Source organism: Lepus europaeus, chromosome 4 (genome assembly GCF_033115175.1).
Source record: "Lepus europaeus isolate LE1 chromosome 4, mLepTim1.pri, whole genome shotgun sequence".
In the NCBI taxonomy this organism is placed as follows: Eukaryota; Metazoa; Chordata; class Mammalia; order Lagomorpha; family Leporidae; genus Lepus; species Lepus europaeus.
In genome coordinates this window covers 33,626,183-33,644,739 of record NC_084830.1, presented here as the reverse complement: position 1 = coordinate 33,644,739, position 18,557 = coordinate 33,626,183, and the positions used below count along the sequence as shown (strand labels likewise).

Genomic DNA, 18,557 nt, shown 5'->3' with positions numbered 1-18,557 from the left:
AATCTCTCTTTCTCTTTCAAATACATAAACATTTAAATAAATAAAAACTCACTCTCTTTCAAATAAATAAAAATTTAAAAACACTGTTGATGTTTCTTAATGTCCTCATTTAATGATGATATTTATAAAGTAGAAACTAGTGATTTGAAACTAAAACTATGTATCTCGATATGAAACAATTAAATTTTGAAAATGTATATATATATTTTTAATTTTTTTAATTAAACTTTTATTTAATGAATATAAATTTCCAAAGTACAGCTTATGGGTTACAATGGCTTCCCCCTCCCAAAACTTCCCTCCCACCCACAACCCTCCCCTCACCCGCTCCCTCTCCCCTTCCAATCACATCATGATTCATTTTCAATTCTCTTTATATACAAAAGATCAGTTTAGTATATATTAGGTAACGATTTCAACAGTTTGCCCCCACATAGCAACACAAAGTGAAAAAAAAATACTGTTGGAGTACTAGTTATAGCATTGAATAAGAGTGTACAGCACATTAAAGACAGAAATCCTACTTAATATTTTTTTAAAAATTAATTAATTTTCTATGCCATTTCCAATTTAACACCAGGTTTTTTTTTTTTCATTTCCAATTATCTTTATATACAGAAGATCAATTCAGTATATAATTAGTAAAGATCTCATCAGTTTGTACCCACACAGAAACACAAAGTGTAAAAATACTGTTTCAGTACTAGTTATAGCATCACTGCACATTAGACAACACATTAAGGACAGTTCCCACATGGGATGTAAGTACACAGTGACTTATGTTGCTGACTTAACAATTTGACACTCCTGTTCATGGCGTCAGTAATCTCCCTAGGCTCTAGTCATGAGTTGCCAGGGCTATGGAAGCCTTTGGAGTTCGCTGACTTTGATCTTATTCCGATAGGGTCATAGTCAAAGTGGAAGTTCTCTCCTCCCTTCAGAGAAAGGTACCTCCTTCTTTGATGGCCCCGTTCTTTCCACTGGGATCTCACTCACAGAGATCTTTCATTTAGGTCTTCTTCTTTTTTTCTTTTCCATGGTATCTTGGCTTTCCATGCCTACAATACTCTCATGGGCTCTTCAGCCAGATCCGAATGCCTTATGGGCTGATTCTGAGGCCAGAGTGTTGTTTAGGACATCTGCCATTCTATGAGTCTGCTGTGTATCCTGCTTCCCATGTTGGATCTTTCTCTCCCTTTTTGATTCTATCAGTTAGTATTAGCAGACACTTGTCTTGTTTGTGTGATCCCTTTGATTCTTAGACCTATCCAAGCCATCGAATGTGAACTGAAATTGATCACCTGGACTAGTGAGATGGCATTGGTACATGCCACCTTGATGGGCTTGTATTGGAATCCCCTGGCACATTTCTAACTCCATCATTTGGGGCAAGTCTGCACATTAATGTTTATTGCAGCTCAATTCACAATAGCTAAGACCTGGAACCAACCCAAATGCCCATCAACAGTAGACTGGATAAAGAAATTATGGGACATGTACTCCATAGAATACTATACAGCAGTAAGGAACAATGAAACCCAGTCATTTGCAACAAGATGGAGGAATCTGGAAAACATCATGCTGAGTGAATTAAGCCAGTCCCAAAGAGACAAATATCATTTGTTTTCCCTGATCGGCGACAACTGAGCACCAAAGGGGAAACCTGTTGAAGTGAAATGGACACTATAAGAAACGATGGCCGGATCAGCTCTTGTCCTGACTCTAGATGTACAATGTAATACTTTATCCTTTTTAGTATTTGTTGTTGTTGTTGTTGTTCTAGTACTAGTGGTTGAACTCTGTAATTAACACACAATTATTCTTAGGTGTTTAAATTTTAACTGAAAAGTGATCCCTGTTAAATTTAAGAGTGGAAAAAGAGAGGGAGGAGATGCACAGTTTGGGACATGCACAATCAGACTTGCCCCAAATGATGGAGAAAATGTATATTATTATTATATCATTCGTGTGATAGTTGCTAAAATTTCCTTTGTCAAATCCATCACGGCACTCTGAGATTTTGTTACTACACTCTACGTTATCAGATTCTCTTGTTAAGATATTTATTATAAAAACTCCAAGTTCTGCCCTTGTTTTGAACACAATTCTACACCTATTCCCACTATACGTTCTGGAACTGGAGAAGTAAATTTAAGGTGGGTCCATGAACTCATTGTGAGACTGAGCAAGGACTCAACCTATCACGTACCTTTTATAAGTCCCTACTTCAGGCTGGTAAAACATGCTGGCAGGGTAGCATTTAGTACCTTTGAGGATTTTAATAACTTAAAAGGTTTTTTTTCTCTTATGGATTTTTTTCTAATTTTTTTCTCCTATGGATTGAAAGAGCAATCCACTATCTCAGTAGTTTAAAGACATAGACCTAGGGACCACTAATTCTTTTCTGAATCAAAGATTTTCAGACTGGAGCAATGTTACTTAAATTGTTAGAGGCTGTGTTACAGTAAATAATGTTTGAAGCAGAATGTCTATGAATGTTTTCTTCCAAATAAAAACTGCAGGCTAAAACAAGAAGAAATCAAGGCATCAAAGCCAATGAAGTTATTTTATCTGATAATATTTTAGTGTTTCCCATCATTCTGTCATAAAAGAGTTTCTTATGAGCAAACTTTTTATCATTTCTTCCAATACTTTATTGCATAACTGTGAATAAACTAAATAGTAGTATTTTTAAAAACACGGGTTAAAAATATACTTTTAAGGAGAACTCAGAGATGTGCAACTTTCCTAAATAAATTACTTGCAAAATATAACATGATGAAGCGTATATCCCTTTATGATTTTTTATGCAGTAATATTTAAACATCTAAAGTCTCTGTTTTGCTGTTTTTAATAGTGGTGTAGGTGACGACTTTAGGGAGGAGCTTTTTGTATTTTGACATCTTGATTCAAGAATTTAGCATTTCTGAATTTATGATATTATAGCTTTCTTGTGCAGTCCTATGTGCCCTTGGACCTGGTCCACTCAAGAATTAAGATTTATATTTAGTTAATACTGTGAATACCTGCAAGGCAAAATTTGTAAACTTATCTTTCTGACATCCACAGAACTTAACACAGAAAACTGTAAGTCCTAGAAACTTGGTAGGAATTAAAATAAGTGGAATTATTTGCAATACTCAGACCAGATTGCAAACTAGAGAAAAACATTACACCAGGCACTTTACTTTTTAATGTAACTATGATAACCAACTTCATAGAAAGGTGGATTTAAACCTTTTTTGTTTTCTCTCCAATAAAGTCAAAATTATTTACCAGTAAAACTGAAAAAGAGCACATGACTTGATTGTATATGTAAACTAAGTGAGTCAAAAGTTTTACTAGTAAACTAGATCAGTGTGAAATAAGGTTTGGTGTACCTTTACATGTATCCTTATATATATATCCTTATATATCATGATCAAAACATCTCACACATGATGATATATCTTTACGTAGCTAAATGCATGAAGTTAGACCAAATGTCAGAGTAATTAGACACTCAATTTTTTAAAATAATTTTTTTAAAAATTTTTGCTTTAAATAACTTATATTTCAGTCCAAAGTACTTAAAACCAACATACTCAAATATAGTATACACCTGAAAAAATTTAAGAAAAACAAGCTGAAAAATGAAAATTAGTTTTACCTATGAAATTGAATTATCAAGAAATGTAAGGTTAGAGTGTTATCCTGTGCATTGAAACACTTTAAAGGAGTTTGGTTCTGCCAAATACAGCAACAGATTTGAGAGGTTTCAGATGATATTAATCAGCTCTTTTGTAAATCAGCTATTGCTCTACAACTATTCTTCCAAAACTCAACAGCTTCAACCTAGTCATTTATTTTCACTCATGTGGCTGAGAGCTGGGTTGGTTGATTAGGCTGGACTCTGCTCGGAGTTGCTGCTCAAGGTGAAGAGCTAGTGGGCTTTGCTCCTTTCTGTACATTGAGCTCAGGTGACTCCACAAAATGCCCATTCTTGGGCTTAGGTAAAGGGAGGGTAGTGGTCTGGGAAGCTCTTATACAAGGACCATGAAATCTATCTTCTTCATAAAAGAGGCTCACAAAGTCAACATTTCACTGAGAATTCACATTTCAAACCTTGCTAGTATCAGATCTACTAATCTCCCATTGGCCAAAAGAAGTCCCCCAAACACCCAACATAGCAGGGAAATCTACTTTGCCCTCAGTGAGGGGAGAAGGGTGGATTTTTTTTTAGCAATAATCTGAACCATCATATTTCTACTTTTCAGAGTTTGAGATGCTGCAAGTTTTTACTGCCTCTGCTCACGACTCTTTAAAAACTAATACTAACTCATAAGCTAAGGATTCTGAATGAATGAATTTGTTTTCCCTTAATTTTGGGGAAAAAATTTGCCACATTACACAAAGAAAATGAATGACACTTTATTTTGTAATCTTGCTTCTAGCTTCTTCCTCCTGAGTGTTTAAGCTAAGAAGGTGTCCATTTAATGTAAAATTCAATCAGAGATAAAAAAGAGGGAATGGAGGGAAAAATGTAGCAGCAAGTAATCAGACATTTAGGGTTTTTTTTTTCCCAAATATTTTACTGAAGTTGCAAGGTACTCTCTCAAGACCAAAGCTTTACAAAATTATGGTTTTTCCCATAACAGGCAGTTCTGGTTCCATTTTTACAGAATTTAGATATGGTGGACCATGTTAAGTGATAGGTCTAGTTGCAGCTTCATTTCTTAGGAGTGCTACATCAAAAATTTATGAAAGTAAAATGAAATTATTTGTTAGAATTTGTTATATAGATTTTGATTAGCTCTTTGGAGGCTCTAACAAAGAATCAGAACTTATGTTTGCATCGTCTAGAAATCAAGGATTCTGAATAATTAAATTCTTAAAAAATATAAGTGGAACCACATTTAATTTAGATCACTGCTATTTTAAAGAATCTTATTAATATGTTTAAGCACTTTTGTCTTAGTAGTCATAATCATCATCATGTTTTGACAGAGTTTTTCCCTAAGAAATGGAAAGTTTCATCTTACCGAAAAATTCCAAGTGAGACAGCATTTTACTTTCCAGTTAAATGTAAAATTAAATATTTGGGATCTTTAGTCATACAAAGACATTTAGAACAATGTTATTTCATTAGCATAACGAAGTTCTTTTTTTAATTAATTAATTTATTTATTTTTATTTTTGACAGGCAGAGTGGATAGTGAGAGAGAGAGACAGAGAGAAAGGTCTTCCTTTTGCCGTTGGTTCACCCTCCAATGGCCACCGCAGTAGCGTGCTGCGGCCGGCGCTCCACGCTGATTCGATGGCAGGAGCCAGGTGCTTATCCTGGTCTCCCATGGGGTTCAGGGCCCAAGGACTTGGGCCATCCTCCACTGCACTCCCTGGCCACAGCAGAGAGCTGGCCTGGAAGAGGGGCAACCGGGACAGGATCGGTGCCCTGACTGGGACTAGAACCCGGTGTGCCAGCGCCGCAAGGCGGAGGATTAGCCTAGTGAGCGGCGGCGCCGACCAGTATAACGAAGTTCTACACTGCCTCTTTAGAGACTTCCACCAGACTGCTATTTTATATTGCACACGTTAATAGAAGGGAGATGGGCATTTGGCAAAGAGATGAAGGGGTTCTTAACACACCTACTCCCATATTGGAGAGCCTGGCTTGAAGTCTCAGCTCTGCTTCCAATCTCAGGTTACTGCTAATGTGTACCCTGAGAGGCAGCAGGAGATAGCTCAGGTGGTTTTATGACTTTGGGGGAATGTCAGAGCAAGAGATACAGTCATTCTCTCTCCTCCCTTCCCCTTCCCTCCTCTTCCCTCCCCTTCCTTCTCTCCCTTTCATCTCTGCCTATCAAATAGGTAAAAGAAAGAAATAGAATTTTTTAAAGGAGAAAACTTTTCTCAAGGTAAAGATTATTAATGTTTGCTTTGTTTTGGATTCTCCTGCAGGCACAAGCATTGTTCCTTTTCAGAAGAAACGACTAACTCATATGTCTGGATGGATGGCTCTGATTCCAAATGCAAACCACATTAACTGGTATTTTAAAGATGTAGATCACATAACCAACATATCATATACGTCAACATTCTATGGATTTAAGGTAAACAAGGAGAATAAAATTTATCTTCTAATATTATAATTGCATATTACTCAAACATATTGTACTGTCATTTTTACTCATACCCATGATTAGGCCCAAAATACCCTTGCCTCACAAAGCATTCTATTAAAGTCCTACACACCCTTCTTGACCCCTCTAAATCTAAGAAGTAAGCCACAAAAGCCTTGTTTGAGAATCAGAATTAAGTAATTTTTCTACCATCTTCTCATAATGCCAAATTTGTGCCCCCGTCACTATTACCATGATAATATATTACATTTATTGAGTGCTTATATCTCAAGTACCATGTAAGGGCTATTATTTGTGTCATGAAATATAGCACACAGAAAATTATTTTTAAAAAATAACATTCCAGTGCCAGTATGCCCACCACCTACCTCTACCTAATTCTTTTTTTTTAACTTTTATTTAATATAAATTTCCAACGTTCAGCTTATGGATTACAATGGCTTCCCCCTCCCATGACTTCCCTCCCACCCGCAACCCTCCCCTCGCCCGCTCCCTCTCCCCTTCCATTCACATCAAGATTCATTTTCAATTCTCTTTATATACAGAAGATCAGTTTAGTATATATTAAGTAAAGATTTCAACAGTTTGCCCTCACATAACAACACGAAGTGAAACATACTGTTTGAGTACTAGTTATAGCATTAAATCACAATGTACAGCACATTAAGGACAGAGATCCTACATGATATTTTTTAAAAACTGATTAATTTTCCATGCAATGTCCAATTTAAAACCAAGTCAATCTTCAGTATATAAAGATAATTGAAAATGAAAAAAAAACTACCTAATTCTAACATTCTGTGAATACTTCCTCTAGTTTTTTAAAAATAAATAAAGTTGATGCAGTATAAACCCCTCCGTGGTTGACTTTGAGCCCATTCCTTACTGTCTAACTTGGTTGGTAACCAGTTTTCAGAATTGGGTGTTTTTCTTCCCATACATGTTCTTTCCTATACTACATATATGTGCAGTCAGAAAACTACATCTAGCATTGTTTTAAATGTTTTCAAACATTATAGAAATAAGCTATTCCCTAAATCCATCCATACGTAGAGATATCCAGTTGCATATGTTTTTATATTTATGTATATAGAAAGGAGAGAGAGAGATATCCTTACAATGCCATAGTGTAAGAACTAAAATTATGGGCATAAATATGTAAAATGTTAATAACCAAAATATGAATATGGTGTAAAATTAAAATGAAGACTTTAAATCTTAACATAATATATATACTAATTGTATATCATCCAAATCAATGTATATTGTCAGAATACTCACTTATAAAATAATATTTTTTCCCAATTTTTATAGGAAGAAGACTATGTTATTATATCACATAACTTTACTCAAAATCCTGATATGTTTAATGTTATTGATATGAGGAATGGCTCTTCAAATCCACTGAGTTGGAATACTAGCAAGAATGGAGACTGGCATCTTGAAGCAAATACGAGTACGCTGTATTATTTGGGTGAGTACTCATGAGGTAGAAGGACCAGAAAATTGATTAGGAGGCAAATAAATTATACAGTGTCTTCTATATAGCAGGATTCAGTAATGTTTATTAATGCTAAAGTTGGAAGCTAAGTTTATACTAAAAAAGACATAGAAAGGAATGAAGAACTTAAATTTCATACTTGGAAGATAACACCAACATGCTTATACTTTTATTTCACAGAATTAGAGTGAGTCCAGTCAAGCTGGAATATATTTTATTTTCATTTTTATTATTTATTTTTGGAAAATAAAGGTGTTTAAGAATTCATTTTAATTAAATAATATCTTGATAGTAGAATCAAGATCTTTTGAGGGTGTGCTTCTTTTATTATTTTTTTTGACAGGCAGAGTGGACAGTGAGAGAGAGAGACAGAGAGAAAGATCTTCCTTTGCCGTTGGTTTACACTCCAATGGCCGCCGCGGTAGGTGCGCTGTGGCCGGCGCACCATGCTGATCCGATGGCAGGAGCCAGGTGCTTCTCCTGGTCTCCCATGGGGTGCAGGGCCCAAGGACTTGGGCCATCCTCCACTGCACTCCCTGGCCACAGCAGAGAGCTGGCCTGGAAGAGGGGCAACCGGGACAGAATCCGGCGCCTCGACCGGGACTAGAACCCGGTGTGCCAGCGCCGCAAGGCAGAGGATTAGCCTAGTGAGCCGTGGCGCCGGCCAAGGGTGTGCTTCTTTTTTAAAATTTTTATTTAAGTTATACAACTCTCATGTATTTCATGTATACAGATTTAAGAACATACTGAAACTTCCCACCCTAATTTCCCTCCCACCCATTCTCCAACCCTTCCTCCTCCTTCTCCCATTCCCACTCTTAATTTTTACAAAGATCTACTTTCAGTTTACTAAGTAATCATAAGGTTAACCCTACACTAAGAAAGAGTTCAACAAATAGTGTGAAGAAAAAAATCACTGTTCCTCAACAGAAGAGACAACGGCTATAAACAAGCATTGAATCTCAAAATGTCTATTTAACTCCAATACATTACATTTTAGGTACTCTATTAGTTACCCTAGATCAGGGAAAACATAATACCTGTCTTTTTGAGACTCTTATTTCACTAAGTATAATGTTTTCCACTTGCAACTGTTTTGTTGCAAAAGACAGGATATCTTTTTTTTTTTTAACAACTGAATAGTACTCCAAAGTGTGTGTGTTTGTGTGTGTATGTAATATATAAATATATTATATAAGAAATAAATCACTTCTATTATTATGTGTATATATGGCATAATTTACCCAGTCTTCAGTTGGTGGATATCTGGGTTGATTCCATATCTTAGCTATTGTGAATTGAGCTACAATAAACATAGGGTATAGATAACTCTTTCATATGCTCATTTCTTTTGGTTTGGGTAAATTACCAGAAGTTTGGTGGCTGGATCATATGGAAGGTCTATATTCGGATTCCTGAGGTATCTCCATACTGTCTTCCACAGTGGCTGTACCAGTTTACATTCCCATAAACAGTGGATTAGGGTACATGTTTCCCTACATCCTCACCAGCATTTGTTGTTTGTTAATTTCTACATGACAGCCATTCTAAATGGGTGAAACCTCATTGTGATTTGGATTTGCATTTCCCTGATGGCTGGTAAACCTGAGCATTTTTCAATTGTCTTTAGCCATTTGAATTTCCTCTTTTGAAAAATGCCTGTTTAGGTCCTTTGCCCATTTCTTAACTGGGTTGTTTGTTTCATTGTTGTTGAGCTTCTTGAACTTGTTATATATTCTGGATATTAACTCTTTATCAGTTGCATAGTTTGCAAATAATTTCTCCCATTCAGTCTCTTCACTTTGCTGAGTGTTTCTTTTGCTGTGCTGAAGTTCTCAGCTTGATGTAATCCCATTTGCCAATTTGGGTTTGGATTGCCTGTGCTTCTGGGCTCTTTTCTAAGAAATCTTTGCCTATGGCAGTGTCTTGCAGTGTTTCCCCAATGTTCTCTAGTAATATGATGGTATCAAGTCATAGATGTATGTCTTTAATCCATTCTGAGTTGGATTTATGTGTAAGGTGTAAGGTAGGAGTCTAGTTTCATACTTCTACATGCAGAGATACAGTTTTCCCAGTGCCAGTTGTTGAAGAGACTGTCCTTGCTCCAGTGATTGATTTTAGCTCCCTTGTCAAAGATAAGTTGGTTGTAGATGTGTGGATTGATGTCTGGGAGTTTCTGTTCTGTTCCATTGGTCTACATGTCTGATTTTGTGCCAGTACCAGGCTATATGGTTATAACTTCCCTGTAGTACATCTTGAAATCTGGTATTGTGATGCCTTCAGTTTTGTTTTTGTTGTATAAGATTGCTTTAACTATTCCAAGTTTTATGAGTTTCCATATGAATTTCAGCATTGTGTTTTCTATAACTGAGAAGAATATCCTTGATATTTTTTTTGACAGGCAGAGTTAGACAGTGAGAGAGAGAGAAAGGGCTTCTTTCTGTTGGTTCACCCCCCAAATGGCCGCTATGGCTGGCGCGCAGTGCTGATCCAAAGCCAGAAGCCAGGTGCTTCCTCCTGGTCTCCCATACGGGTGCAGGGCCCAAGCACTTGGCCCATCCTCCACTGCCTTCCCAGGCCACAGCAGAGAGCTGGACTGGAAGAGGAGCAACTGGGACAAAATCCAGTGCCCTAGAACCTGGGGTACAGGCGCTGCAGGCGGAGGATTAGCCTAGTGAGCGGCACCGGCCCCTTGATATTTTTATTGGTTTCACATTGAATCTGTAAATTGCTTTCAGTAGTATGAATACTTTGATAGAATTTGGTGCCTTTCCAGTTTCTTGATGAAGATACCAATTGCTATAAACTTCCCTCTTAACATTGCTTTTGCTATGTCCCATAAGTTTTGAAATGATGTATTGTTGTCTTAATTAGTTTTCATAAATTTTTTGATTTTTCTTTTGATAAACTCTAATGACCCACTATTCATTCAGAAGCATGTTGTTCGATCTCCATGTGTTTCCATACGTCTAGAGATTCTTAGTTGTTGATTCCCAGCTTCATTCCATTGTGGTGAGAGATGATATATGATGTGATTTTAGTTTTTTTTTTAATTTGCTGAGATTTTCTGTATGTTCTAGCATGTGGTCTGCCTAAGAGAAAGTTCCATGTACTGATGAGAAGAATGTATATTCTGCAACTATGGGGTGAAAAGTTCTGGTCCAAGTGTTGATTAGCTGTGTTGGTTCTTTGTTGATTTTCTGTCTATTTTATCTGTCCATTGGTGAAAGTAGGCTGTTGAAATCCTCATTATGGCCAGCGCCGTGGCTCACTAGGCTAATCCTCTGCCTATGGTGCCAGTACCCCGGGTTCTAGTCCCGATTGAGGCGCCGGTTCTGTCCTGGTTGCTCCTCTTCCAGTCCAGCTCTCTGCTGTGGCCCGGGAAGGCAGTGGAGGATGGCCCAGGTCCTTGTGCCCTGCACCCACATGGGAGACCAGGAGGAAGCACCTGGCTCCTGGCTTCGGATTGGCACAGTGCACTGGCTGTAGCGGCCACTTGGGGGGTGCACCAACGGAAGGAAGCCCTCTCTCTCTCTCTCTCTCTCACTAACTCTGCCTGTCCAAAAAAAAAAAAAAAAAAATCCTTGTTACTATTGCATTGGAGTCTATGTTTCCCTCTAGATCCATTAACATTTCTTTTAAATATCCAAGTGCCCTGAAATTTGGTGCATATGTTTATTCTAGTCACATCTTCCTGTTGAACTGATCCCTTAATCATTATGTAGTGCTCTTCTTTGTCTCTTTTAACAGTTTTTGTGTAAAAGTCTATTTTTTCTGATATTAGGATGATTATATACCAGCTCTTTTTTGTTTTCCATTAGCATGGAATGATTTAATGATTTTTTCTTTCCTTTCACTTCTAGTCTGCATGTATCTTTGATGGTGAGGTTCATTTCTTGTAGGCAGCAAATAGATTTTTTTTTCTTTTACCATTCAGCTTGTCCATATCTCTTAATGGAGAGTTGAGGCCATTTATATTTAAAGTGACTATTGATAAATAACAACTTGGGCCTGCCATTTTCCCATAAATGTTTCTATTATTTACTTTATGTTTCTTTTGTACTTTTGCTAGATTTTCTGCCTTTGCATTCTTTCATAATGATGGCTATCTTCTGTGTTGCTGTATTTAGCACATCCTTAAGCATCTTTCGTAAGGCTAGATGAGTGGTGACAAATTATCTCATTCTCTATTTATTATGGAAGGTCTTTATTTCACCTTCATTCATAAATGAGAGCTTTGCAGAGTACAGTATTCTGGGTTGACAGTATTTTTTCTTGTAAGACCTGAACTATGTCTGTCTATTCTCTCCTAGCCTGAAGAGTTTCTGATGAGAAGTCAGTTGTGATTCTAAGTGCAGATCCTCTGAAAGTTATCTGGTGTTTCTCTAGTGCACGTTTTAGAATAGTTTCTTTATGTTTTCCTATTGAAAACAGTGTGCTGTGGTGAAGATCTTTTCTGGTCATGTGTATTAGGAGTTCTATGTGTTTCCTGTACTTGGGACTTAGATGTCCCTTTCTTTCTCCAAATTGGGGAAGTTTTCTGTAATTACTTTGCTAAATAGGCCTTCTAGTCCATTTTCCCTTTCTACACCTTCAGGAACTCCTAAGACCTGTATGTTGGGTTGTTTGATATTATCCCATAAATCTCTAACACTTTTTAAAATTTTTTCAATTTCTTCTTCTGCTTTTTTTTTTGCCTGAATGAAAAATTTCCAGATTTGTCTTCTAGCTTGGGTATTCTTTCTTCTGACCCATTAAATCTGTTGTTAAGACTTTCTACCATGTTTTTTATTTGATCTATTGCATTCTTCATTTCTAATATTTCCTTTTGATTTCTCTTTAAAAATCTCAATTTCATGGGAAAAATTTTCATTCATGTTATGTATGGATTTCTTTTGTTTGTGAACTTGCTTCTGATTGCTCTTGAGTAATATTGATCTTTTGATTCCATTTCTGGCATTTCATCAGTCTCTTCATCTTAACATTCTATTATTGAAATGTTGTGGTATTTCTTTAGGGGGAATCATAATGTCTTCCGTATTCTCATTTCTTGATTTTCCGCATTTATTTTTAGACATTTGTGGAGATACTTTTTTTTTTCTTCTAATGGCTTTTATCTTTGAACTCTACCTCTGTAGCTTAGTAGAACGTCTGCACTTTCAGTGAATACCAAGTGGTGTGTGCTGGGTGTGTCCAGTGGATTTGGTCAGTGCTCCAAGGTAGGGTGAGTATCCAGGTTAACACCCAAGTTGGGTGTGGTAGATCTCCTTTTGTTGATAGAAGGGAGTGGGGGATGATCACCCCTGTTGTTGTGATCACACCCTCACCTCCTCTCCTCCAAGGTGATCAGTGTCTGGATGGTAGTCCCCAGTGTTTGCAACAATCATCTCCAAGCCACCACCTGCACTAGCTCTTGGCTTCTGAAGTAATGTGTTGAGCCTGTGTTCATACTGTGCATCTGTACTTTTCTCCACAGGTCCACAGCGTTCCTCTTCCTTCCATGGAATTTCCACTGCAGTTTTGTCTCTAATTCTGCTGTTAGACCTGGGAGTACACTTCCTGCATTTTTTTTTACCATTTATCCCCAGCCTAGTGCAGTATGTTTTTCCATATTCCACTATTCTGGAAAATGAGGATGTGCTTTTTAATGACATGCATTTTGTAAGAATTTCTCCATCCCTATTCCATACATTTGAATTATACCAAGTCACTATCTAAAGAATATTTTCTGAAATGCCATGACTTTGTTTATCTTCAAGTACCCTGTTTAACATTTTAATTTATACTATTTTACTTTACTTCCAGTTTCAGGAAGAAGTGACCTTCATCAGAGCCAGCCCATTTCTGGGACCCTAGATCCTGATGTAAAAGATGTTATTATTAATTTCCAAGCTTACTGTTGTATTCTTCAAGATTGCTTTCCTGTACACCCCCCATCAAGAAAATCACTTCCAAGGAGGCGACCAGCCGTGTATAAGTATATAAACTCTTTGTAGTGAATACCCTTCAATATCTGTTTTTAAAATTTTTCTTTTTTTTTAATTTCCCTTTTTTAAAAAAATGATTTTATTTTATCTATTTGAAAGGCAGAGTTACAGATAGAGAAATGGAGAGACATATGTGGAGGTCTCCCATCTGCTGCTTCACCCCACAAATGGCCACAACAGTTGGGATTGGACCATATAGAAGCCAGGAGCTAGGAACTTCTTCCAGGTCTCCCACATGAATATAGGGGCCCGAGGACTTGGGCTTTTTTCCATTGATTTCCCAGGTTCATTAGCAGAGAGCTGGATCAGAAGTAGAGCAGCCAGGACTCTAACAGGCACCTCATTTGATGCTGGTGTTTCAGGTGGTGGCTTAACCTACAATGCTGCCCCTCCTTCACTAGTTCTTGATGTAATCCATTCCATATGCTTCTCCTAGGTCAGATAATAATGCCTTCCTCCTGCACACTTCCTTGCAGGTCACAAAGTACTTTCATACTCATTGCTTTGTTTGAACCTCACAACTCCCTAATGAGAAAGTGGAAACTTCTCGCCAAAATGGTGAATGGAAATTACTGGTAGTCTCACAGAATGTTAGATATGTATGATTGCACCTGACTCAACTATTTTATATGTGACAAAATTGAAGCCAGTGACTTTACATGAATTACTTGAAAGCATAGAATATATTAATAACAACTCCAAGACAGCATCAGAAACTAAGTCTCCTCTTTTTTTTCAAGACTTTCTGAGCAGGGGGTGTCATTTTCTCCAGAATAATCATCATAGACAAATCTCACTACAACTTACTTTTATTTCAAATATTCAATCTCTTAAGTATTTCAATTCTCATCAAAACTAACCTATATGGAGCTGGAGTGGTGGCATGCCAGCACCAATTGAAGTCCCAACTACTCCACTTCCAATCCAGCTCCATGATAATACACCAGAGAAAGCAGTGGGCAATGGCCAAAGTGCTTGGGCCCCTGCCACACACATGGGAGATCTGGATGGAGTTCCTTGCTCTTGGCTTCTCACTTGTGGGCACTCCAGCCCTGGCCATTGTGGCTATTTGGGGAGTGAACCAGCAGATGGAAAATCTGTCTTTTTCTTTTTCTCTTCCTCTCTCTCTCTCTCCGTCACTTTGCCTTTCAAACAAAGTAGATAACTCTTTAAAAAAAAAAAAAACTGACCTATCTATCTTTGTAATTTTTTTTTTTTGACAGGCAGAGTGGACAGTGAGAGAGAGACAGAGAGAAAGGTCTTCCTTTTGCCGTTGGTTCACCCTCCAATGGCCGCCGCGGTAGCGCGCTGCGGCCGGCGCACCGCGCTGATCCGATGGCAGGAGCCAGGTGCTTCTCCTGGTCTCCCATGGGGTGCAGAGCCCAAGCACTTGGGCCATCCTCCACTGCACTCCCTGGCCACAGCAGAGAGCTGGCCTGGAAGAGGGGCAACCGGGACAGGATCGGTGCCCCGACCGGGACTAGAACCCGGTGTGCCGGCGCCGCAAGGCGAAGGATTAGCCTAGTGAGCCGCGGCGCCAGCCTATCTTTGTAATTTATATAGCTCTTTTGCTGTCATGTGAAATATCATTTTCTACCTCATTTTGTAGGAATTATTATAAATCATGGTGCTAGTACATTTAATACTAGTCTTTGAGGATCTTAAAAGCAAAAGCCTGATTTGATGTATATTTGTATCCCTTGTGGATAAATAATGATCAAAAAAAGATAATAAATGATGATAAAACATCTTTAATCACTTAATGGACTATTACTATGCATTAAGTACAACTCAGTTTTTTTTATTAGATGAATTACATTTCAAAATATATAAAAATTTGTATGGCTACTATACAAAAGAATGATGATTGAATTTATTTATATATATTCAATCAGTCATTAAAATATATTTACCAAATTCTCACTTTGAGCCAAGCACTAGAGATTCAATTTTTTTTTTTTGACAGGCAGAGTGGACAGAGAGAGAGACAGAGAGAAAGGTCTTCCTTTGCCTTTGGTTCACCCTCCAATGGCCGCCACGGCCGGCGCGCTGCGGCCAGCACACCGTGCTGATCCGAAGGCAGGAGCCAGGTGCTTCTCCTGGTCTCCCATGGGGTGCAGGGCCCAAGCACTTGGGCCATCCTCCACTGCCTTCCCGGGCCATAGCAGAGAGCTGGCCTGGAAGAAAGGCAACCAGGACAGAATCCGGCGCCCCGACTGGGACTAGAACCTGGTGTGCCGGCGCCGCAGGTGGAGGATTAGCCTATTGAGCCACGGCGCTGGCCAGAGATTCAATTTTGATAACATAATTTTTATTTCTCATTATACACATATGCATTCCAAAGAAACAAATCTCAAAATGGCAAATTAAAAAAATAAACAGAAATTAGAGAACATAAATATGAATTGCGATAAATGTTTTAAAGGGAATGGCTGAGACAGAGATCAACATGGCAGAAGTTTTGTTTGAGTGATGGTAAGTATAGCATCTTAGGGAAGGGGACATTGCAGCTGTGACCCAAAGGATAAGGAAAAACTTGCAGTATGAAGGGTAGGAGAAGAGTACTCTAGGCCAAGAAGGCAACTTGTACAGAGGTCATGATGTAGGAAAGAATGTGCCATGCCCAAGAATTAGAGAAACTCATCATGATTGGGCCCTACTAAGCAGGGAAGAGTAACCTAGAGATAGTTCTGGAAACAGGTGGCAGTAAGATCATCTATGGATTAGGCAGTAGTAAGAAATATTGGGAACCCCTGAATAACATTGAACTGAGAAGTGACATATTCCAAATTATATTTCAAAAAGACCACTTTCGCTATGCCATGAAGTTTATATTACAGAGGGCCAGTGGAGAAATCAAGGGTGCTCATTAAAGTCCCTGGAGAGCTTTATAAGGAATATATAGCTCATCAGGGTTATTTATATATTTATATATTCTAAGGCGTATATAATTACTAAATATTTGATCGACATTTATTGTGATCAGCATAACAGATTTGGATTGGCCCAGACAGAATGGATAAAGGAATATAATGATATGTTACATATATATGTCATAGTGTAGCCCCACCCCCACATTAAGAGCTTCCCTCACCAGCAATAGCTATACTTTCACCGATTATCTTGTATTATTTGTATAATTATAACAAAATCAAATAGAATCTTTAAATAGAAGTAGAACCTCGGGACTAGAATGTGAAGCCCCAGCTAGACAACATACATGTTTCACTTAACATGGACTTGGTTCTAGTGACCAAAACAATGGAAAATAAGAATTCATAATATTCATAGAGATAATAATAGTGCTGGTAAGGATAAGAATGCAGGGCTGTTCATCTTGAGAAAAACTAAATAAGATAGTACTGAATATGTACAAGGCTAGATCAATTAGTTAGGAAATACAACCCTTTAAAATCCTTCATGGAAATTGTTGCTGGAAAAACAATGTATTTCCCTGAGTCTAAATGACCCTTTAGCTATTAGTGTCATTTTAAAACCCATCAAGAAAACTTTTTTAATAAAAAGATTATATTTGGGGCCAGCACTGGAGCGTAGTAGCTAAGCCTGCGCCTGCAGTGCCAATATCCCATGTGGGTGCCAGTTTGTGACCTGGCTGCTCTTCCAATCTAGCTCTCTGCTATGGGGGAAGAGTAGAAGATGGCCAGAGTGCTTGGGCCACTGCACCAACATGAGAGACCCAGAAGAAGCTTCTGGCTCCTGGATTTGGATTGGCCCTGCTCCAGCCATTGCAGCTATTTGGGGAGTGAACCAGTGGATGGAAAACCCTTCTCTCTGGCTCTGCCTTTCTCTCTCTGTAGCTCTCCCTCTCAAATAAAGAAATAAAATCTTTTTTAAAAAAAAGGATTATATTCAACATGTTCCTTAGTAATACAACTTAGCAATACAAATGTGCAATAAAAATACACATCTTAACAAAACAAACTGTATGTTGGCCCTTTTATAGAAGTTTCAAAGTTAGTATCACAGAATTAAAAATTTTCAATGGGTCAGGAGAGCAACCTTGGATTGCGAATATTTTCCAATGGGAAAACATCATCAGCTTAGTAATATTATAAAATTATCCATTACAATAACTTGTATTTAAGAGGTAGTTTCTGGAAGACATAGTCATGAAAAGATTATGACTGCCTCTCCTCCGATACGCTTTCTACATTTATGTTAACACAGACTTCACTCTGATGCAGACCTAACACTCCTATCCTCAGCCTAGAGGTTCAAACTCAAGGACTCTTCCTTGACAATTTAGAGAGCATCCTTCCTGTCCCTCCCTTCTCAAATCCTCCTTTCCCTGTGAGCTAGTACTATGTGTCAAGGGTTTTCCCTGTGAACTAGTAATACATGTAAAGGGTTTTAAAATGGGCAAAGCATTTATTTCTTTTCACTTTTCTACCATGTGAAATCTTAAAATGAAATTCAATAATTTGCACTTTAGACAAAATTAAGAGATAACACAACAAGAATTTAGAGGGTGAAAAAGTAACTTAAATTGTAAATGAAAAGGAAGTTTTCTTCAATGGGAAAAGTAATGATGTAGTTTGAATGTGTAGAGTTGTTTACTAACTGCACCTACTAGTTTGCTTAGTGAAATTTGAAAACATCTAATTTTCATTTTATTTCTCCCCGAAACCTCTAGTATAGTACTAGTCCCTAAGGGGATGGTCATGAAACACATAGTTAATGAAAAGTTAATGGAAGCCGGCGCCGCGGCTCAATTGGCTAATCCTCCACCTTGCGGCACCAGCACACCAGGTTCTAGTCCCGTTCGGGGCGCCGGATTCTGTCCCGGTTACCTCTCTTCCAGGCCAGCTCTCTGCTGTGGCCCGGGAGTGCAGTGGAGGATGGCCCAAGTGCTTGGGCCCTGCACCCCATGGGAGACCAGGAGAAGCACCTGGCTCCTGCCTTCGGATCAGTGCGGTGCGCTGGCTGCAG

At 38.1% G+C, this 18,557-nt stretch overlaps 1 protein-coding gene across 1 annotated transcript in view; it reads left to right on the top strand.

Moving 5' to 3' along the window:
* Positions 1 to 18,557, top strand: part of PKHD1L1 (PKHD1 like 1) — a 180,747-nt gene that overhangs the window by 99,023 nt on the left and 63,167 nt on the right. The window contains exons 51-53 of the mRNA XM_062189474.1: positions 5,938 to 6,089; positions 7,434 to 7,593; positions 13,426 to 13,597. Coding sequence (XP_062045458.1) covers positions 5,938 to 6,089; positions 7,434 to 7,593; positions 13,426 to 13,597 — 484 coding nt within the window. The remainder of the gene's footprint in view (positions 1 to 5,937; positions 6,090 to 7,433; positions 7,594 to 13,425; positions 13,598 to 18,557) is intronic.